Source organism: Ruditapes philippinarum, unplaced genomic scaffold (genome assembly GCF_026571515.1).
Source record: "Ruditapes philippinarum isolate M1 unplaced genomic scaffold, ASM2657151v2 ctg4451_1_1_1_1, whole genome shotgun sequence".
NCBI classification, from domain to species: domain Eukaryota; kingdom Metazoa; phylum Mollusca; class Bivalvia; order Venerida; family Veneridae; genus Ruditapes; species Ruditapes philippinarum.
The window spans coordinates 73,024-96,665 of record NW_026863785.1 but is presented as its reverse complement, the minus strand read 5'-3'; the positions used below and the strand labels follow the sequence as shown (position 1 = coordinate 96,665).

At 32.5% G+C, this 23,642-nt stretch overlaps 2 protein-coding genes across 2 annotated transcripts in view; both read left to right on the top strand.

Annotated features, from left to right (window-relative positions):
* Nucleotides 1–1,530: 1,530 nt before the first annotated feature.
* The window catches only part of LOC132723329 (uncharacterized), an 80,524-nt gene continuing 58,412 nt past the window's right edge, over nt 1,531–23,642 (top strand). The window contains exons 1-7 of the mRNA XM_060708011.1: nt 1,531–1,747; nt 2,685–2,772; nt 3,189–3,254; nt 5,680–5,867; nt 8,546–8,685; nt 9,114–9,281; nt 10,676–10,875. Of these exons, the coding sequence (XP_060563994.1) occupies nt 1,676–1,747; nt 2,685–2,772; nt 3,189–3,254; nt 5,680–5,867; nt 8,546–8,685; nt 9,114–9,281; nt 10,676–10,875 (922 nt within the window). The 5' untranslated portion in view covers nt 1,531–1,675. The remainder of the gene's footprint in view (nt 1,748–2,684; nt 2,773–3,188; nt 3,255–5,679; nt 5,868–8,545; nt 8,686–9,113; nt 9,282–10,675; nt 10,876–23,642) is intronic.
* Nucleotides 17,050–23,642, top strand: part of LOC132723327 (uncharacterized) — a 40,217-nt gene continuing 33,624 nt past the window's right edge. The window contains exon 1 of the mRNA XM_060708007.1: nt 17,050–17,143. The gene's annotated coding sequence lies outside the window, so the exon portion shown is untranslated. The remainder of the gene's footprint in view (nt 17,144–23,642) is intronic.

Below are 23,642 nucleotides of genomic sequence, written 5' to 3'. Positions count from 1 at the left end.
CTTCATACGAACGACGGAAAGATATCTCTACGATGACTGCATGCAAACCATATGTATATTTTGAGGAAATATATAGAGGTAGCATGACATTTCGATTATTCCCCCATCCCCCAAGAAAGCTTTGATTTTCAATATCCATATAAATTTCACCACCCAAAAAAATGTGTCCAATTATCTAAATGATCACTAATCAAGTATATTTTACTTCCTTATTTGAGATATTTGAACGCTTAACTTTCAAAGTATGTTTTTAACATTAATTGCGTATGAAACTATTTATCAATATTATGTTTAGGCTAGTCGGTAACCACAATCAAATACGAATCAACAAAGTGTTAATTACATTAAGTTTAATTAATATATCCTGGTATTGTTTATATTATGAATTGGTTCAATTGTAACAGGATATTATTGATAATGCATCAATTTAATATGAATTATACGTATATATTGATAAAATCTTGAAACTTAAATACAGCTATAAGTGGTTTCCTATCATCTGATTAATAAACAAGTATTATGTATTATATATATATTGATATATTTTGTGCTAAATGGTTGGTACTTCATAAGTGTTCATTTATCTTTAGCATGCTAGGGGCGACTGATTCTATCCAAGCAACCAGTGCAGACCAAGTTCAATGATAGTCCGCACTATTTAGAACTTATTTCGAGATCTTTTTTAAAAAGTGATAAACAGTTTTGTCCAAATAAGAACAGGGACACTTCCATTTAAGATATTAAGCGTTGTAAGAGATTAAAACAATACCTGGATCACTTATATTATAAGTTATAAAGTTTTTTTACAGGTTATATGGTCCTATATAAACGGTTGTTCCGAGAGTTGTATTGGAAACAATCGTTTATGTAAGGTCATATAACCTGTCAGGAATCTTTATAACGAATTTATAATAAATGCGGCAAACTTCATTTTTAGAGAAAAAAAGTAGATTTTTATATAAACTGAGAGCAGTCGAGTATATAAAACTATATTAACGTCACGATTATCCAATGAAATACGACGTATCAACCGTGAAGTATTATAATGTGTAATATAATCTAACACTTCATTATAGAAAAACAAACTGACATTATTCGACTGGTTCTTTTCAATAGTGAACTAAACCAGAATTACGACTGTTGATACACAAATTGTTATTCTTACATTAGACACTAACTTCTTAAAATACTCTTCAAATCTTTCTAACAGTACATTCTCGTCTTCAAATGTCTTCAAATAGTGAATTAGACACAACTTTGATCTTCTAATTTCCATAATTCAGCAATACAGATTGATTCAATCTGTATTGCTGAATTATTTAGATATTTCATGTACGTGCATTTATAGTGCGTAAACATGTGTACGAGTAATTCATAAATGCGGATTTCGTTCCTTAAAAGGAATCTAATCATTGAATTGATCTATCTGTATACGTATCATTTAGGTAATCAGAATGTTCATACTTATTGAGACACATCCTTGCGCTTCCTTTTTCCAGGGAAGATCTGCTGATTTCTTGCGGGATCCTGGTCTGTATATGTATAAATATGCAATGAATTGCTTCCAAGTCTTAAAATAATAACTAATTTAGTTGAGAATCGCGTTTCAAAAATATATAAGACGTTACAATCATTAAATTAAGCTTTTGTCATATTCGCAAAGGAAATACTGAACATGAAAATTGCGTTAGGTAGCTTTTGTGTAGCTGTTCTACATTTGACACAAGCGATGTGGTTTAATACGGCGGTAAGTATTTATTTATTTATTTACCTCTTGCACTAAGATGTTCACTGGTTCAAAGCGCTTTACAAGTTTCATAAAAAAGATTTTATATAATATTTTTATTGTTCCACCACCTCACATATTTGTTAATAAAAAGCGAAATCTGGAGCATTTTTATTCTTTTTGGAATAGCGACGGAAGTTTTCGTGTAGAAGTTAGTGTAGTTGATCACATGAACAAACTTTAATAAACATTGAAGGAATTTAATAAATCTTCCTAATTCTGAAACATATGGTGTCTGATTTATCCCATATTTAACAGCTTTGATGCGGCTCCTTCATAACTGCCCAACTCAACACAAATTGTCTTGTAATTTGTTATGGCAAATGCACCAATAAGATCGCTATTATATATGACATGATGGAGCAAAAATACGGTGCAGACATGCGTTGATTTGTTTCTGTTTTTTATCTCAGATATTTATTTGTTTTTATCTCAGATATTTATGTTTTTTGTTTGTTTTTTCTCATGTGTTTTATTTGTTTTTAACTCAGGTGTTTTATTTGTTTTTATCTCAGATGTTTATTTGTTTTTATCTCATAAGTTTTTTTTCTTCTCATATGTTTTATTTGTTTTTAACTCAGATGTTTTATTGTTTTTATCTCAGATGTTTATTTGTTTTTATCTCAGGCGTTTTAATTTATTTTTTAACTCAAGATGTTTAATTTGTTTTTATCTTACCTGTTTTCTCTTACAGACGTGTAGACGGGGCTGAAGCTCCCGTCGCTATATAACGATAATAAATTGTTCAAATAATACAGGGACTTCCCACATTGTTAGATACACGGATGAGTATTTTTTCTTTACATTTCATTTTAACTTTATGTCATTAAAAGGAAAAATATGAAATTATATTACAGTTTATGTAATTTACAGTCGAGTTTTGTTTTTGGTTTTCCAGTCAAAAAATAACTTTCTAGATGAAATGGCTCATGTGCAGAATATGTCACAGTGGTGTAAACTTCTTAACATAGAGGATTGTGAAAAAGGTAGGTAACTATGATAACTATCATCATACTCATCAGTAGCTCCGTAATCTTCATATACATATATCCCTTTGGAAACCAATTATGTAACAGAAACGAAACTTTTATAAAAAGGGGCATAACTCTATCAATCATCAGTTGATTGTTGCGAAAACCAAACTTAACCAGTGTTTTAATATAACATAGTTACATGCCAAATACGAACACAACCCTTGAAATTATTCAATAGAAATCCTTAGGAAACCATTTGCCTAAGGGCAGACAGACGGACGGACGGACAACAAAATACCATTATACCTCCCAAAGTTTCTTAAGGCGTATAAAAATAGAATAGCTATCAATATGTAAAATATGCATGTCGTGGTAAAGACATTATTTTCACTATGCTAACATTTTGTGGTTTTGATGTCGTTTTGCAGTGATCAATTCTGTACCTACATCATTGATAGATGAAAATTGGAAAGTACTAGAAAGGTTTGAAAACGGTAAGCTTTATCTTATAAAAAGATCTGCTGGGTAAGGAGTAAAGAGTTGTCTCAAACTAGTCATAAAGTAGAAACTTTATACAGGACATAAGGTAAAAACTTTATACAGGTCATAAAGTAGAAACTTTATACACGTCATAAGGTAGAAACTTTATACAGGTCATAAGGAAGAAACTAGTCATTAGGTGGAAATTTTATATAGGTCATTAGGTAGACCTTTTCATGTAAGTCATAAAGTAGATATTCTCATATAGGTCATATGGTAGAAACTTTTATACTAGTCATAAGGTAGAAACTTTATAATAGTCATAAGGAAGAAACTTCTATACATGTTATTAAGTAGAAACTTTCATACTAATCATTAGGTAGAAAATTTGTATTGGTCATTAGGTAGAAATTTTCATATAGGTCATATTTCAGAAATTCTCATATCGATCATATGGTAGAAAAACTCTCATACTAGTCATTAGGTAGAAACTTTCATATAGGCCATAATGTAGAAATTCTAATATAAATCATAAGGTAGAAACTTTCGTACTAGTCATAAGGTTTAGACTTCATACTATTCATAAGGTAGAAACTTCAAAATAGTCATAATGTAGACACTTCATACTAGTCATAACGTAGTAAGAAGCTCTATACAATGTACTATTCATGAGGTAGAGACTTCATACTAGTCATAAGGTAGAAACTTTATACAGGTCATAAGAAAGAAACTTTGGTAGAACCTCTATACTAGTCATAAGGTAGAAACTTCACACAAGTCATAACGTAGAAACTTTCATACAAGTCATAAAGTAGAAATTTTTATACAGGTCATAAGGTAGAAACTTCATACAATATAGTCCAAACAGGTAATAACTTTCAAACAAGTCATAAGGTTTAAAATCTTTTATACAAGTCATGGGGTGAAGACATCATTCAGGTCATAAGATAGAAACTACATACCGGCATTATGAAGAAAATTTATAGCAGTCATAAGATAGAAATTTCATGATAGTCATCAGGTAGAAACTTCATGATAGACATAAGGTAGAAACAGCATAAGGTAGAAACTTCATGATAGACATAAGGTACAAACTTCATGATAGTCATAAGGTAGAAACTTTATGATAGTCATAAGGTAGAAACTTCATGGTAGTCATTAGGTAGAAACCTCATATTAGTCATAAGGTGGAAATTTAATGACAATTATAAGGTAGAAACTTCATGATAGTTATAAGGTAGAGACTTCATGATAGTCATAAGGTAGAAACTTCATGATAGTCATAAGGTAGAAACTCCATGATAGTCATAAGGTACAAACTTCATGATAGTCATAAGGTAGGAACTTCATGATAGTAATTAAATAGAAATTTCCTGATAGACATAAGGTAGAAACTTCATGATAGTAATAAGATAGAACATTTATGAAAGTAATGAGGTAGAAACTTTATGATAGTCATGAGGTAGAAACTTCATGATAGTCATAAGGTAGAAACTTTATGATAGTCATAAGGTAGGAACTTCATGATAGTAATTATGTAGAAATTTCATGATAGACATAAGGTAGAAACTTCATGATAGTAATAAGGTAGAAACTTTATGATAGTCATAAGGTAGAAACTTCATGATAGTCATTAGATAGAAACTTCATGATAGTCATAAGGTGGACATTTCACGATAGTTATAAGGTACATACATGTACTTCAAGACAGTTATAAGGTAGAAACCCCATGATAGTTATAAGGTAGAAACTTCATGATAGTCATAAGGTAGAAACTTCATGATAGTCATAAGGTAGAAACTTCATGATAGTCATAAGGTAGAAATTTCATGAAAGTCATAAGGTAGAAATTTCATGATAGTCATAAGGTAGAAACTTTATGATAGTCATAAGGTAGAAAGTTCATAGAAGTCATAAGGGAGAAAGTTCATAGAAGTCATAAGGTATGAACTTGTATGCTAGTCATAAGATTGTTACTCTAATACATTTAATTAGGTTGTAAGTTTTCGATTGATACGTTAGAAACTTTTAATACCATGTTATTAGTCATAATGAATAAAGTTGATACGAAAGAATAACACTTCGTACTAGTTATAAGTTATATAAAGCTGTTTCAAACATAAGTAATTATCATTTATTTGTGAAAATAATTCAAATTCGATTGTGAGAAATGGTTGTAGCTTATTATAAACTATTTTGTGTCCACTTCTTGATACTAACCAGTACTGGTGTCATATGAGGAGGCTTGGCGTGGCCCCTGTAGAGCTCGAACTCATGTATCCTTGGTTTGAGAGATAAAGACCTTAACCACTAGACCACTGCTTCTCTGAAATTTAAGTGGCTGGTCATGTTTAAAACTTTCTGTATTTGATTCAAGCAAAATTTGTACGCCATTCGAAACGTGATATGTTGTCCTAAAGAAAGCAATTCTTTTGACAGATTTCACAGGAAATGTACCGGAAGCAAACTTCGATACATGTTCATCAAGTTTACAAACGGTAATGACGCCAAAAAGGCCGGGATATTCCGTATGGCCACCATGTACACTTGCATTCAGATGTTCCGGTTGCTGCACGAATGCTATTAATTCTTGTCAACCCGTTACCACCTCGGAGAAGCAAGTAAAGGTATCAAAAAAGATTAACATAATGATCATTTATTTTCTATTTCTTTTACCATTCAGATAAATAAAAGTTAAACCGCATAATGCTGAAAAGCAAATTCATGCTCAGGTTTTTAATGCGTACTGAATGAATGCTAATGTAAATTCCTGAAAAAAGAAATTCAATATCATGAAAATGAACTGCAATACACTTAAAGCTACATTAAATAAATTTCATAAAAACAGAAATAGCAACATTTCATTATTAAATGTGGTTTCATATCGACTCCAGATCTTATCATGGTGTCAAGACAACCAAAATGACTTTTATAATCATAAATATCTGCGACCTCATTGTGGCAAAATCGGAAGTAAACTTTCTGTTTGCATAAGAAACTCCGCCTTCGAATCATCCGTACATCAATATTAAATCTTAGACCACAGCTGTTTTCTCTCGGCCAATCAGAGAGGCTAAAAAGTGTGTGATATATCCCACACATCACAGTAAAGTGTTTGATATAACTATCATGTTTGTATTCAACTGAAAGGAAACCCCTGTTATGTGCACGCTTTATGAGGGGGGAAATTCTATTTATATTGTAAAATAAATAGTGTAGTTCCCTTCTTAAAAAACAAACAGATAGCAAAAGTCCTTTGACCAATTTATTTCGACATTTCATTATTTTACAAGAATAGTTACTGTATTTGTAAATAAGAAAAAGCTATCAATAATGAAGTGAAATTGAAATGCGTTTATCAATCTATTTAAATCTATATTTGTATCTAAATTTTACTACCGCTTTTGTGCTAATATTTTCAAGTACTGTGATTTCAATAATCGCATCCTGAATTATGCCCGGCTCACTCTTAACAGCAGACACTGTAGATGTACACTCATTTACTGGTTTTGGAAGAGGGGATTCCACTGGTGGGCAAAGAGTTTCCGAATGGTGACTGGGCTGCGGGAAATGCTATGCTTAAAGGCTTCAGAGGGACGTTTGTAATATTTTTTGAGTTCATGAATGAGGTAAAAAGTCAATGCAGGATGTATATAAAGCATACAATAAATAAAAAAATCTACAAGTCAAGTTAAATATTTTCAACTTCAGCCAAACAACCAATAAATATCCTGAGCCGTAGGGTTCTTTAAGCATTAAGGTAAATATTAAATGAAAGTTACCTGCCAGTGTCTCCAACGAGCCCACTCTTGTTAACAAGCCATCGTCCATGACTTCTGTCTAAGAGCATTTTTCGGTAAGCAGTCTTGCTTCTTGACTTCTTATTCAAGCACTGTGTACGGTGATATGTCATCAAATCATTTAAATGAGGAATCAACATGAATAACAACAAAATCACTCAAGGTGTGAAATCGTAATGTTATCACATTCAGAAATGTTAAATTCTTCCTGACTGCACCTTTTGTGATAGAAATCTAAAATGGAATGTGAAATCTATCATTCAAAGAGTGTGTATTCAGTAACTTATAAAAAACATGAATAATGTTATTTTCTCGTGCATTTTTTGCCTACAATAAGGCCAAATAGACTGAGTAAGAACTATTTGGATATCCCTATGTGATTGTAGGAGAAAAAAACGTTAATACATGTTTAATCTTCACCATAAACAGAGAAAACTACCTGTGGTCTAAGTCAGATAGATCGCTCGTACCAGTTGGATGTGAGATTTATCAACTCGCTTCGCTCGTTGATAAATCTCACATCCAACTGGTACTCATGATCTATCCTATACAACAAACATGGCTATAAGTAGCAGTCCTAATATAACGGTATATTTCTGCATTGTAACGGATGTTTTCATACAAATTCAATATTCTTATGAGATGATTACTCTTTCCTGAACTCCATGCCAAGTGCACCTTGAAGCTAAAACGGTTAAAGTGTGTTTGCACATGAAAATCTCATATTTGCTGTGTTCTGTGTAGCAACTTTAACACTGTGACGTAGCACGTACACGAACTGATTATAGTCTTCATTTGCATGTTAAAATTCGTATATGAACTTCAGTGTTTCCGTGGGGTTTTCCATTTAAAATCGTAATTTATGAACAATGTTTGATAAGATTTACAACGCAACTTTACAACATGAAACTGTATAATGCTTGGTTTTCAGGCCGACAGTAAAGTATTTTTACATAATTTATTTATTTAATGTAGCTTTAAGTGGATATATTTGTTTTCAAAACTATTCCACGACATACAGTAATGAAATAATAGTTATTTAAAGTGAATAGCAATCTTACTTGATTTTCAACGATTCAAACACAATCTTCATTATTTATTTATTTTTTGATTTTCTGTTATGAAAAATGTTTCGTATGGCTGGGCAAAAACCGAAAGTACGAATCACGACTCAGCAATCGTAGCCCGTGACGTACTGTTTACCACGACCACATGTGATTGTGCAGATGGCACCACCATTAATTTTCATTGAAATTGTCGACTTTTGGTGTCAAATAGATTGTCTGAGAGACATAATTACAACAAGAATAGTTTTAACCACGAATATTTCATTTTCTTTGCTGCTTAAACTTATGACCCAATTGTAATTTACCACAAACTTACAAAAATGTATACCAATAACATTATATATCCCAGACACATCACCTCCATTGTTGTTGCTGATGTTATTGCTGTTGTTGCTGTTGTTATTATTGTTGTTGCTTTAAACGTTTTTATTACTTCAGGTAATTTACACCAAGCTACGAAATCCGGGACATAGACATGTCATTGGAGATATTGACATTAGTCTTGTGTCGATAACCGAGCACAACGACTGTATGCCAAAATGTAAAACAAAAGAAGAAGATTGTCATACATTTCAGAAGTATGTTTGTTTATTATATTTTTCTTGTGTGTTTGTGTGGGTTTTTTGGGGTTTTTTTTTGTTAACATTGTGATGATACTGGTGCTTTGTTTTTCAGACTCATATCGGAAGTCAAATCATTCAGCCGGAAAGCTTGACTGTAGGAAAAAATCGACTGACAACTCTATGTTAATATGTCACAGGTTGCGATGGCAATTCCTTTTAGTCTTAGAACATGAATATTACCGACAAGAAAACAGATTTGAATTTCATATTAAAACATGTCAAAAATCTAAAGTTTTTAGGGCGTCGAACAGACGTTAACAAAAATGTATGACAAAATAAAGTGACTTATATCGCACCCGCTTTAATGCGTTTTTAATTTAATTATATTATATAAGTTGATTTAGATCATTGTAATATAATTTATAATCAATACATTACAACAGGTATGAGCCGAATATATGCAGCTGCGTCTGTCGGCCTGAGAGAGAAAGCCTTCGAAAAACCTGCAAAGGGAAACAAATCTGGGATGAGGAGGCATGTAATTGTGTATGTGTAAATATGAACACGACTAAATGTCCGTCATCTTCTTATTTCAGCACAGAGACTTGTCGGTAAGATCTTTGATTTAGACAAGATTGTCTATACAATTCAAAGCATTTCATTAATATTATATTACTGCGTGTTCAAAATGCACCCATATATCGCAAACTGACAATAATGTTAATGAAGAAACTTTTACCATGCTTAATATTTTAAATGGATTTCAATCTAAACAAGCCCATAGGTTCTAGGGGGATTTTAAATAAATGCACTGACTGATTATCTAACAAAACAGACCATGAACAGACGGCAATAATTTGCTTGCTGATTGTGGCGCCTTTATATTTCGCTTAATGTCGCACCATTGTCGCTAAATGTCGCACCATTGCCGCTAATATTGCGATCTCCGCTAAATGTAGCAAAATCTTCTGCCTTAAAATGTTGCAACGGTAAAGTTAGATGTCGCAAGCTTTTCGATAGCCGTTAAATGTCGCAACACTACCATTTAATGTCGTTTTGTATGCTGTCGCTATCGATGATGCCAAACGGCGCGTAGTCGTGCGACGGTTTGTCGCGATGTCTGATTGTCGCTCGCTCGTCAATAATTAACATCTTTATTGGCATGAGAAAAATATCAAAAATAATAATTTAAAGCCTTAGTTGTGGATAAAGGTACGATACGAATAAAAACATTAATAAAAGAGTGAGCTTGATTTGTAAGCCACGTAAGATTTCCAGAATGTTAATCATGTCATCATAGGCAGCCTCAAAAAAGACACGCTAGGCTGATATTTTGCATACGCGTGACCTAAAGTGATGATTGCATCAATGAAATTTGTAAAACTTTAATCTGATTGTGGCAAAATAATACTACATGTATATAAAATGATATTCCAGTAATACTGATAAAACCGCATATGTGAAATGCCGACACAAAATATAAAAAAAAATCTGATCTGAGATTCAATTTTATTGGAATCTTTCTAAAATAAACTACTCAGTGTATTATATCCATCTCAAGCTGATGTCGTAGCTGGAATCCACGACATCTGGGTTGCTGAATGAAAAGAAACGTATACAAAAGTATTTTATCAGTGAAGGGCTCTTTGGCATAAATAGTGGTCGTCAATTTATAATACCGACTAAGGTGACTTCAACTTTAACCAATTATTTTGTACATAACAGAAAATCCTTTCCTATCTAATAGATAGCTAGTCCAAAGATCATTTACATAATAGAAATATATAGACATGAATTTAGACATTACGACATTTAACGGTATTGATGTGAAATTTCACGGTAAAGGAAAATGGTGCGACATTTAAAGTCATCGTTGCGCCAAATATCTTGAGACAGTTTGCAGCGGTTGCGACATTTAGAGGCAAAATCAGGCTTGATAGATCTCTATTTACATGTAATTTTACCTTGTTTTATGTCCATCTTGATTGTTTAACAAATATTTTAGCTGTGAACTTAAGTCCAGTGCCAACGGTGAAACTTATATAAGTCAACTCTTGAAACGCATGAAAACTGACTTACTCCGACAAGACAATCTGAAGGAAAATCAACACGTCAGTAAAGAGATTGAAGTGAAAATGGTTGCTGGGAGGGTAACAGTGTTTGGAGAAGAAATGCTGGAAGAAAATGTCAATGACAAGAAGGGTGGTGAGAAAATTACGTTTTTATGTCACGTCTGCTACTAACAGAGACATTTTTATGAGACATTTGCTGTATAAATGAAAACGTTCTATTAAAAAAGTTGATTAAATGTAGCAAAATCTTCTGCATGGTCATTTATCAATACTGCTAGATAGTGATGTGGATATGTTGTTTCAGAGAGTTTTCTGGGTTTCATATTGCCTGTAGAATATAAATGGTATGCATTTCAGTTGTTTTTTCCTGTATTTGATATTTTATACTTGTATTATCGAGGTGCTGTATTGTGCTGGGCAGCCAAGAAATTAGTTATTGTTTGCGATTATTTCCTTTTTTATATCCTCTATATGCTTGTAGATTATGATTGACAAGATAAGATAAGTGTGTATAAGTAGACAAGAGTAAGCGGTCTTTTGTTTGTTTTACGTTAATTTTTATTTATGAAAGTCATTGCCTTATGTCATGTTGATATGAAGTTAATGTGCATGTGTACAAATTTTCGGAGTAGAATGTTGTAATAGCGTTTTAAGTGTGTAAAGCTAAATTTCTGCGGCCTATAGCTAAGCAAAATATAGTCTGAAATAATAACAAAATAGATATGTCTGAAAAAAGTGTGTTTGTATATTTACTTTATATTCATAAAGCGCGTGTATTGATTGAATCATTGCTTAAACAGCTACACAACAGCCAGAACATTTAAAGGCGCATTATGACCCAGAAATGTTGTTTTTTCTCAAAAAGCTTAGAAATTTTGGTGATTTTACAGACTCAAAAACGTTACTCATTGGCTGATTACCGCTCTAGTAGCGGTGAAAAATTACTTTAAAATGTTGGTTCTGTATAATAGAAAAACAAAACATGTATCTCAGGGTAATAGTTCAAATTATTAACCATTGAACTAAAAAGCACCAAAAGCGGAGATATATGATATTTTTATATTAATCTTTAAGAATATATTATACAAAATTTCAATGATGGCAAATGCAGGTGTATATTTATTTTGTGATTAACTGACCGTATGATGTATGATATGCTGACTGTATAGATTTAATGTTCTGTCCCATTTGAAGGAAATTAAAAAACATCTATAGCAAATCATAATGTTTTAATTTCGTCGTCATCTTGTAAAAGGCATGAATTAAATAAAAAGAAGAAAAAAACGAATGCTGTCGTGTACGGGTTGAAAAATTAAATTCATATATTTTTGTATTTAATTTGATATTAAACTATAAAATTTATTTCTATTCTCATTATTTCTTAAAAAGTAATCAGTCTGCAAAAGAGTCACTGTTTCTACAAATACGCATAGATTCATATCGTTGTCGGCGCAGGGTGACGTCGGGGAGACATAATTAGCACCATCTCGTTAATTATTCAAGAGGTCACGTGCTTGTTTTGACAGGTAAAATTTCTGCGATGATGAATGTTTTTCAAGACTGCGCAGTCTGGTCAGGATCCATGCTGTTCGCTATCATTTTATTTACTTGTTATAGGGTCTGTAAGCGAACAGCATGGATCCTGATCAGACTGAGCGCATGCGCAGGCTGGTCTGGATCCATTTGGTCGCAAACCCATTATATTGGTTTTGTCGTGACGCGGCTCATATAATATTTGCTTTCGATATTTGTTTTCACAAATATTTTATTTAATCAATGTGTGTTTGGAAAATATTCACTTCAAAATAATAACTTGCATGCCTAGAAAGATTAAGTAAATATTTACAATGATGAATCTACATAAAATGAAGAAATTTGTTTCATATTGAAAATAATTGTGCTACTGAAAAAGTCTTAGGTAACCATTCATTTTTGATATTTGATATAGTCCGGGAGTAGGAAGTATGGTTTTAAATAGATAGGATATCAGAGAAGATAGACCCTTTCAGGAATTTCATTTTTCCGAAATATGTTAAAAAGACTTAATACACTGCCTAGGCTAGTTAACAAAGTCTAAATACATTGCTTTAGACGGTGCAAGGTGGTCAAGATTTATGTAAACAAATGTATACTGCTTTAGATGGTGTTATAGATGAGTGTGACATGTTAATAAAGACTGAATATACTGCTTTAGACGGTGCTAGAGGATTGAGTTAATTATGTTAATAAAGACTGAATATACTGCTTATGACGGTGCTAGAGGATTGAGTTAATTATGTTAATAAAGACTGAATATACTGCTTTAGACGGTGCTAGAGGATTGAGATAATTATGTTGATAAAGACTGAATTGATATACTATTTTAGACGGTGCTATGTGTGTGGTAAAACTAGGAGTAGACTTGCGAATATTGTATAACCTTTACATGCATTTGTTAACATGTTTACAAATAAAGTAAAAATAAATAGCTAAAATCTTGTAATCATCCATACAACATAACATTAAAGTACACCAATTTTGTTGTAGTTACTTAAGTAGTTACGGGAAAACTATGTATAATCTGTAAGACTTCTTTGTTCCAACCTTCAATCTAATTGATTCAATTAAAATTGAAAGATAAAAGAGATATATGTCTGCTATTATTTTCTCATAGCAAAGAAACGAGACAATATTGCCTAAAATGATAGTTCGCAAAGTGTCCTTCCGTTACATCTGAAGTTTTTATTTGACTGGTCTATTGCAAATTTCTTTTTACTACATTAAGTGTAGGAAAATATATAGTGTTGTGAAATCTTTTTATAATTTAGTAGTGGTAGTTTACAGGATCGTAGGACAGGGCGGACCGTGAGACTGGGCGGGCCGAACTAGGGTGGACCTTATGTTTGGACAGGGTGGACCATATTTTTTGGACAGTGCGAAGCATGACTGGAGACGAGGCGGACCGAGCTTGGTTTCAAATTTAATATTGCTTTTTTATTTATTTATTTATTGATATCTTGATATCAATGTCATCCTAAAAACATGTATATTTAAGCATTTTCATATTGAACAGATTCATGTTTAGAAATTTAAACATCTAGCTAGTTAAACATGTATACATTTATCATGTGCGCACGACATACGGCACCCGAAGGCCTGAGAATGAGAAGATATGAAAACCCGAAGGCCTGCTCCCAAAGCGAGCCTTACGGTAACGCGAGTACCTGCTTTTGAAAACTTTTGCCGGAAGTATTGCAAAATTATGGGAAATAGACCAATTGCAACTTTTCGAATAAAAGCCGAAAAATTCTAATTTAAAACGGATGCGTATATAGACTGGTCTCCTTTGCACTTCTATGGGAGCCATAATAGGAGAGGGAACCAGGATAAAAGGAATTAGTGCATAAAATATCGATTTTTGGTTTCCTGTCCTGTTATGGTTCTAATCTCTGTTCTCTGATGGGTGGATTCAATTTAAGAATTATATAAAACATGAAATGGCCGTATATAGTGTGTGGTTGTGTTAAGTGCGGCCAAACGTGTGCAATCCAAACTGTTCTGAAAACATGAAATGACTTATATTAATGTGTATGTACTATAATTTCTGCCAAAGACTTCGTTTCGAGGCTTTGCCTTATTCATATAATAACTTTACATTTATTATTATTATTAACATTTACCCATGCAAGTTTACGTATAAAACAGCTAGCGTAAGATATAGTGAAATCATTAGGATATACTTACTATATTGTTGAGATCACATTCTTGGAATCATTTTCTATGTTATAACACAGATACTTAAATTTGAAATTATTATTATAAAATATTTGAGAATATGCTTATAATATCATGAATGTTACTTTTAGGTATTGTTTAGTTTGTTGTTTTCAATTTTGAATACGTTTGTACAGTGATGAGATATATGGATTTACTTTTCATTTCGGGCAATGTTGTACAAAGCTTAAGACTGATCAAAACACTATTGCCTTTTATGTTAAGGCTATAGTATGTTTTCCTTATTTTGCAATGAATAGCCATAAGTGAAGATCTTATGTTTTGTTTTTCGTTAAGATCGACACGCATTTTGGTAAATTATTCAACAATAGTTCTGTGTGTTTCAATATAAACATTATTAGGAATTACATTGATCTGTACTGACACCAGTCAAGAAATTATATGTAAATGTATATATTGTTGTAATGGGCCGGTGGCCAATATCAATAAATAAATTGTCATTGTCATTGTCATTGATATAGTGAGGAAGGATTAAAAAAAAGCTCATAAATAAAGCATATTTTCCTTCTGCGCTGATGTTGATAAACTTAACTATAATATTTTTATATAATTATACCATTCATAACATTTAAGCTGTATAGAGGAATAATTATTTATTATTAAAATTATAGTTAATTCGTTACTATAGGAAAACCAAAAACTAGTTAATATACAATGAATACATATGTGTATCAATTCACTAAGCTGACAGCATCTTAATTATTAAATATATATCATGCTCATCTTTGTGTGAATTATCTTTAATTGCTGAAATGTATTGAAATCTATAAAATTCTTACTGGAATATGTATGTCTTATTTGAATTAAATAGCGTACAAACTACATGTATAGGAATCTATGTTTCCTACTGCGGGTCAAGTAAAGCTGGGATTTTTTAATGACATTATATATCATAGTGTGTCCATTTATATTGTGTATGATTTAAAGCATAAAATATCTGCTTTGTGCGAGTCAAATTATTTTTATTTTATATTTACAAAGAGACTGTTAAGCAATTATCAATGATTTCAAATATCAAATTTGAGCATAGCATATCTTTTAGACAAAGCACAAAATACATTTCTAATACAAACTAACTGGTCGAAATTGGGGAGAGGTCAACCAGGAGCATGCAGTCAAAATTGATAATATTATATATGGATAGAATATTTCAACATGACACTTTCTACCAAAAAATCCTTGATCTAACTGCGCAAGCCTTAATTGCCCTGCGTAATTGTGTTATATTATATGCGTATAAATTAATATATGTTAAAATGTTAATATCGATAATTTTTACATGCGTTTTTTAAAGTTTTGTACATGTTTATATGTTTGTCTGACTTTGTCATCATATAAAATAATAAATAAGTCATCTTTTCTGTGTACGATGCAAATTTTGTCTACCTTTTGTGTCCATTTTTGTAAAGTCACTCATCATCATTTTACGCTATTGTGTTCTATTGTGTTTCAAATGTCACACGTGAATAGCAAGCCTTTTCTATATATCGTATTGTTTTATAAGTTTTACCCTCTTATATATAGAGAATAATAGGTTGGTGCCGTGGATGGAGAAAGTTTATCTGGCGAGGCGGAGGAATTTATTGGGTGAGCCGAAGGCGAACCCAATAAAATCCGGAGCAGAGCCAGATAAACTTTCTCCATCCACGGCACCAATCTATTATTCTTTTTATCCTGTCACCGTTTTTTTTTAAAGAAATTTATTTGGCAAACTACCTTTAATCACACTATCTTAAATGTTTCTATATAAACAAAGAAGGCCCTAATTATTCTACAACAATGCACTCGCCGTTCTTATTATCTCCCTGTGTATTTTCACATTGAGAGCGCCATTTTGTTTGAAAATGTGATAAATAAAAACAATTTTTTGTCGAATTTTGTTGTGAAAACTATCTAGAATGAAAGAAAATGGTCTAACTAAGAAAATGAATTCGAACACCAATATCTTTTATTCAGTCGTTAACGCTGTACAGACGTTTAAAGTTTTGTTTACGTGACGTCACAATGTAGCGCCAAACAGCACGTGCAAAACAATCAAATCGAGTACGCTATTTTAATATCGCAAACGAGTTAAGTTTTACATTTATTTCACTTTTAATAATTTTTATTTCGCTTGAGTGAAATAGAGTGAAATAAAATAAACAAACAAAGTTTTATCAACGTTTCCAAAATTCGTTATTCTACACACAGAAGATTTAACGACAGTTTTTATATTTTTTCTTGAAAAGTAGTCCGGCAAACATGCATACCACGTGATCAAGTGCCGTAGATCAGTAAAAATATACGGCACCTTGTTATCGGACCGAAATTGATACAAGTGACAGGATAAATATATTATTTAATGTAATGTCCAAATAATTGGTCCAACACGATGCAGTTAGTAGAATTATAATTTCACTAAACAAATTTATTCTACATTTATTTTAATATGTGTACATATTTTTATAATACTATTACAACAAAAAAGAAGAAGAAAAAACAACAACAAAAATACAGTCCGCCCTGTCTCCCGGACCGTCCTGTCCGTAAATTAGTTTTCAGTACGCATGCGCTATAAATTTGGAGGAATATCAGTATGGCGGAAAAAAGTCCTGGGTAATATTTTCTCAAAATTTGAAGAAATTGCAGTAAGTACCTTGTGAATTTTTAAACCAATAAGTAAATTATTTCGTACTTAGATGAAATGATAACATTATAAACAAAAATAAGTAACTCGGCCAGGTAAATTACCAAAGTTTTTTCAATTGAAAACGAAACTAGGAAGTAAAATAAATTTTGGGGTATTTCCGCGTTTTAAAATGCAACAAGCATTAATCAGACTATTGTAAAGCTCTTCTTCAAATGAATTCCTTATATTAATTGATGATTGTAAAACGGCCAGTCCTATTGTGTGTGGGTAGGATTATCAAAATGAGTGTGTACCGAAAACGAAAGTAGATATGGCAATCACCCCTATCCACGAGTGACCAGTTTCGACGCCCTTAAGGATTGTTTTGGATGCGTCTATAAAAACCATGTGATTGTATTGTATAAAATGTTGTAAGTTTTTAAAAAATCTCTAACCTTCATGAAATGGGTAAATTTAAGCTGTTTTTCCAGCTATTCCTTTTCATGAACAATCCTACTTTGACTTCATCCATAAGCGGCCATTTTTATTGAGTGTGCCATTGATTGGTTTTAATTACACACTATACTCAACATCACTAATTCCGCGTCATCACTTACCTCGCGTTAATGGCATATTTTCATGTGGCCAGTGTTAAAATTGGTCAGAATTGACATATTTTATTCAAACACCTTAACAACAAAGTTTTTGTGCAAAATAATTTAAATCTATAGATTTTTACGTAAAACTGAGCAACATTTTACAAACTTCTGCAAAAAACAACAATAGTCCATTAAATTTGTGCATACGTCTGAAACAATCATCATTTTCTAAATGTTCTTGTTTGTTAAAAAAATAAATTTTTAGTTACAATGTAAAGATTATTTTAATATTTAAAATTATGCAAAATAACATAAAGAAATTATAACTGAAACATGAAAAAACTGAAATAAAACACCATTACCGCGAGTTAAATGATGACATACTATTTATGTCTCCCCCACCTCGGGGGGAGACATATTGTTTTTGCCCTGTCCGTCCATCAGTCCGTCAGTCCGTCCGTCAGTCCGTCAGTCCGTCCATTCTTCGTTTCCGGACGATAACTAGAGTTCCTTTTGACCTACAGCCCTCAAACTTCATAGGATGATTGGTCTTATAGAGCTGATGATCCCTATTGTTTTTGGGGTCAGTAGGTCAAAGGTCAAGGTCACACTGACCGTTGGTCAATTTCTCGTTTCCGGATGATAACTAGAGTTCCTTTAGACCTACAGACCTCAAACTTCATAGGATGATTGGTCTTATTGAGCAGATGATCCCTATTGTTTTTGGGGTCAGTAGTTCAAAGGTCAAGGTCACAGTGACCGTTGGTCAATTTCTCGTTTCCGGATGATAACTAGAGTTCCTTTTGACCTACAGCCCTCAAACTTCATAGGATGATTGGTCTTATAGAGCAGATGATCCCTATTGTTTTTGGGGTCAGTAGGTCAAAGGTCAAGGTCACAGTGACCGTTGGTCAATTTCTCATTTCCGGATGATAACTAGAGTTCCTTTTGACCTACAACCCTCAAACTTCATAGGATGATTGGTCTTATTAATCAAATGATCCCTATTGTTTTAATGGTCAGTAGGTCAAAGGTCAAGGTCACAGCGACCGTTGGTTAATTTCTCCTTTCCGGATGATAACTAGAGTTCCTTTAGACCTACAACCCTCAAACTTCATAGGATGATTGGTCTTATTGAGCAGATGATCCCTCTTGTTTATGGGGTCAGTAGGTCAAAGGTTAAGGTCACAGTGACCATTGGTCATTTTCTCATTTCCGGATTTCTCCAGTTCCATTCCTGTTTCCATTCACAGTTATTCTCAGCAGTGGGGGAGACATGCGCTTTTTTACAAAAGCATCCTCTAGTTTCAAAATGGCCGACACACGGTCTACATCTGACAAATTAAAACTAATTTAGATTGAATATATTGTTGCTTCCTTGTGTCATATAGCAGAAAAATGACTAATGATACAGTTTATGACAATTTTTGTAGTGTGAGTTTATTGTTTGTGTTCTTTACTGTTTTAAAGTGTTAAGTACCGTGACCTAAGAGGAGCACAGTATACAGGAGACTGTACACCATAATACTTTTACTTACGTTGTTCACCAATATCAAGAGCATAGACCTGCAAAGTATCAACCAGTGAAAACTAGTTTATCTATTCTTTATTTCTTTCATAAATAAAGCATAATTATATGCGGTAAAATGCTATTGTTGTATTTTACAGTGGTTTGGATGGTTGCCCTAGTCTGTTTGACCTCCACTGCTGAAAAAATATAGGTTGGAAAATAGCACCTTTACTCTCTTTGTCGAACCTGCAAAAACAAAATAATACATATATTGCAGCAACTAATTAAAATATGGAAATTCATTCCATTCAAATAAGATAAATATATCCAATTAATTTTCAATTAACATTCATTCATGATTAATAACCGTAAAAAAACACATACAGGTTGCTTTAGGGTGAAAAAATGCGCCAAAAAACAACACTATAGGGTAATTTTACTGCCATGTGACCTGAGAATAAGGAAATGAGGTCAACAGACAGGATGAGGTATTTTCCAGTCCATTTTTGCAAGGAAAACATGGAACGTAAAGTGAGGGTCAAAATTGCATTAGTGAAATCATACAAAAATCTCTTGAATAAAGCATAACGTGCTAAATCTTACCTTTGGGTGTCTTACTTACTACATATTGTTACTTAACCAACGAGAGGAATCCCCTTTTGCTATAGCGTAATACAGTAAAACATAAATTTAAAAAGGGGGAGGTACAAATAAACGCATGCGAACAATAACACAACATAGTTTCTATTACCTACCTGCACAAATAGTTGTGAAGCGCTCTTAACATTCGTCTGTTTCGAAGGATTCTTCAAATCAGTGCAGAAATATGCTTTGGCGAAGACATTTTGGAAGCTCTGGTCAATTGATAAAGCCGGTGTATCGAGACCTTTCATTGGTTCTTGCCCAAGGCAATATAGAATAAAAGGTTTCGATACATCGGCTTTATCACGTGACCAGAGTTTTCAAAATGTCTTCGCCGAAGCAGATTAATTTTTATGCTTGCAATTTAAGATAAAGATATGATAATTTTTGTTGTCTACATTTTATTTTTAGGGTATAATTTTGTTGATTTTTCATCCATCATATTATCTAAAAAAAAAAAAAAAAATATATATATATATATATATATATATATATATATATATATATATATATATATATAGCTTTAATGGAGTATACATACTGTATTAATGTGTATATTTTGCTTCAAAACACAATGATACGAAAATTTATATTTGGGTAATATACTATGTTCTATCAATTTTAGTGAAAATGTATATTGTAATTCATAATTAAGACAGCACTTTTTAGTATAAAACATGTATCTTACGTATATTTGGGCAATATTTGGGTAAATTTTTGCAATATTTGGGTATATTTTTGCAATATTTGTGTGTATTTGGGTATATTTGGATATTTCATGCTGCCCCCTATGTTTATTCACGGGAGCTTGACATTCTATCAATAATTGAAAAATATGAGCAAATAATTAGAAAATAAAGGTAAATATATATACCCCTCTATACAATAAATAGAGGATATTGAATGAGTGTAAGTTCAATACTAAATTTATTGCACGAGTTGAATAAAATTATATTATGCGAGCCTCTGGCGAGCATAATATTATTTTATTCAACGAGTGCAATAAATTCAGTATTGAACTTACACGAATTTAATATTCTATTTATCACATACCAAAAATAAAGACCATTGAAAGTGAAATAAGAGTCTATTTTCATTAAAGCGCCTATAGTATAACGCTCACATTTAGCGCGTCTTTACACTATGTTTGTGTAACGCTTATGACGTCACGTCAAAATATATGCACGGCCATGCAATACCATATTCACGGAGTTGCAAAATTGGCATGGGTGTGTGATAAATAAGCAATGTTATTGACAACTCAATTAAAATATCATTCAATTATACACAAACACAATGTATGCATGGAAAATCAATTTCAACAAACCTGGTATACACAATACAAAATTATACTGAAAACCATAGGCTAAACTACGTTTTCCGGTACTTTCTGTACATACCTCTGGGGAATTTCATCAAATGAAGTGGAATATTTACAAATTCTATGTTTTTATCCTTTTTTGTGTCGCCTCTAAGGAGTTAGTGGCGACATATAGGGATCACTTCTCCGTCGTCTGTCTGTCCGTCCGTCCGTCACAAAACTTGTCCGGACTACTCCTCATAAACTACTGGTGCAATTTCATCCAAACTTTACAGGAATGATCAGTACCAAGTCTAGTTGTGCATATTGTCAGCATTTTCCGGTTCAATGATTTTTGTCAGAGTTATGGCCCTTTGATAATTTTTAATTTTAAAGTTTGTACGGACTACTTCTCTTATACCACCAGAGATCTGCCAAGAATTTGAAAGTACTGGGCCCTGGGCCCACTTGGTCTGAAAATGATGGGCCATTTTTACCAAAGTATGGGCCTTGGGAAAATAAGTAAACATTGACCAAAATAACTGTTAAAAAGTTTGTAGATAATTAAAAATTATGCCTACATGGTAACTTTCTAACTAATATTAATTGCAGGCAAAATATTTTTTAAATGGCTGCTCAAAAATTTGATATGCAAATTTATTCACATAATTGTTGGTTCTTACTTGTAATGTCTTATATTGTGCATTATCCATTTAATTGTTCATACTTTGCACCAAATGTCCCTTACCACTGTATATTTACGAATTTTATTGCCTCTTGTATGCCTCTGTGAAGACAGCATACCTCAAAGACATTTGCCGAAAGACCTTTTGATCATGAAAAAAGTCATGCACAATGTTTCTCTGATTGGTTAATCACCCTGTCAAATATTCTGATGACGAAATATACATCTTTTTTTACACTTCATCAGCCCAAACTTGCGTGAACTTGAGTGACCTTAGGGTTGATCAAGTTGAACACCTGTCAGATTATACTGTAACTTACAGCATTTCTTAAAATAGCAACACTTTTATTTCAGTTACTGATAATCATTTTAAATATTAAGTAGTTGTATAATTTGTTTGTTTGTTTCATTGGATTAAATTTACGGTAGTAGAAATGAGTATCTGTGTGGGAAAGGGATTATGAGAAGAAATGCGGTAAGTAGATCACATGGACAAAAGCTATAGGGGAATGGATAAACTCAAGAATATGCGTAATTACAGGACCATGGGTAACATGTTGCTGTTGGTACCAGTTTTGACTGGATGACTAAATAAGTAAAATAACCCAGCAGACAGTTTTGTTTTCTCATAAGTCTGGCACAGATTTTAGATGCGCCCATGCCCCTTTGCTTCCGATTTTCCTGCGCCATTCTCATTTTTTTAGCGCCAATGGCGCAAAGTCGCGTCCTCGGCAGATCTCTGTACCACTAATGCAATTTCAATTAAACTTTACAGGATTGATCTGTAGCTCAAGTCCTTGCGCATATTGCACGGGTTTTCCGGTTGAATGATTTTTTGCCGAGTTATGGCCCTTTGATAAAAAGGTGTTTTTTTCTGTGTGTTGCCAGATACGCAAAAGCTTGTCCGGACTACTCCTCATAAACTACTCATGCAATTTCATCCAAACTTTACAGGAATGATCAGTACCAAGTCTAGTTGTGCATATTGTTAGCATTTCCCGGTTCAATGATTTTTGTCAGAGTTATGGCCCTTTAATAATTTTTATTTTTAAAGTTTGTCCGGACTACTTCTCTTATACCACTAATGCAATTTCAATGAAACTTTACAAGATTGATCTGTAGCTCATATCCTTGCGCATATTGCACGGGTTTTCTGGTTGAATGATTTTTGGCCGAGTTATGGCCCTTTGATAAAAAGATGTTTTTTTCTGTGTGTTGCCAGATACGCAAAAGCTTGTCCGGACAACTCCTCATAAACTACTGGTGCAATTTTATCCAAACTACAGGAATGATCAGTACCAAGTCTAGTTGTGCACTGTCCGTCTGTCACAAAATTTGTCCCAACATGAAATTGGCCATCATGAGGCCACACATGTGATTACTGATTGCTGTCTTGTTAAATTAAAGGGAAATAAAACAATTATTTCTTAATTTGTAAGAAAATAATTAAATATCATAATATGAAAAATTCCATACAAAAAAAAAGTAAATACACAAGTTTACGCAAAAAATATCTCTATTATGGAAGATGCCACTACTGTACGTACGACTGATTTAATTTTATTGATATTCATTATAAACATTTTATTTTTTGAAAAATTTGCAATTGATATTGAAAGAATACTGATAATTTAAAACAAGTCAATTTTTTCACCTTGAACGGTAAAACAATGATAGAAAAATAGAAATATCATGAAATTGTATTAAGAACTCACGTTGGTGTTATTCCTATTTAAGAGCTTAATCTATAATGTACCGGAAAACGATGTTTAGCCAGGTTTT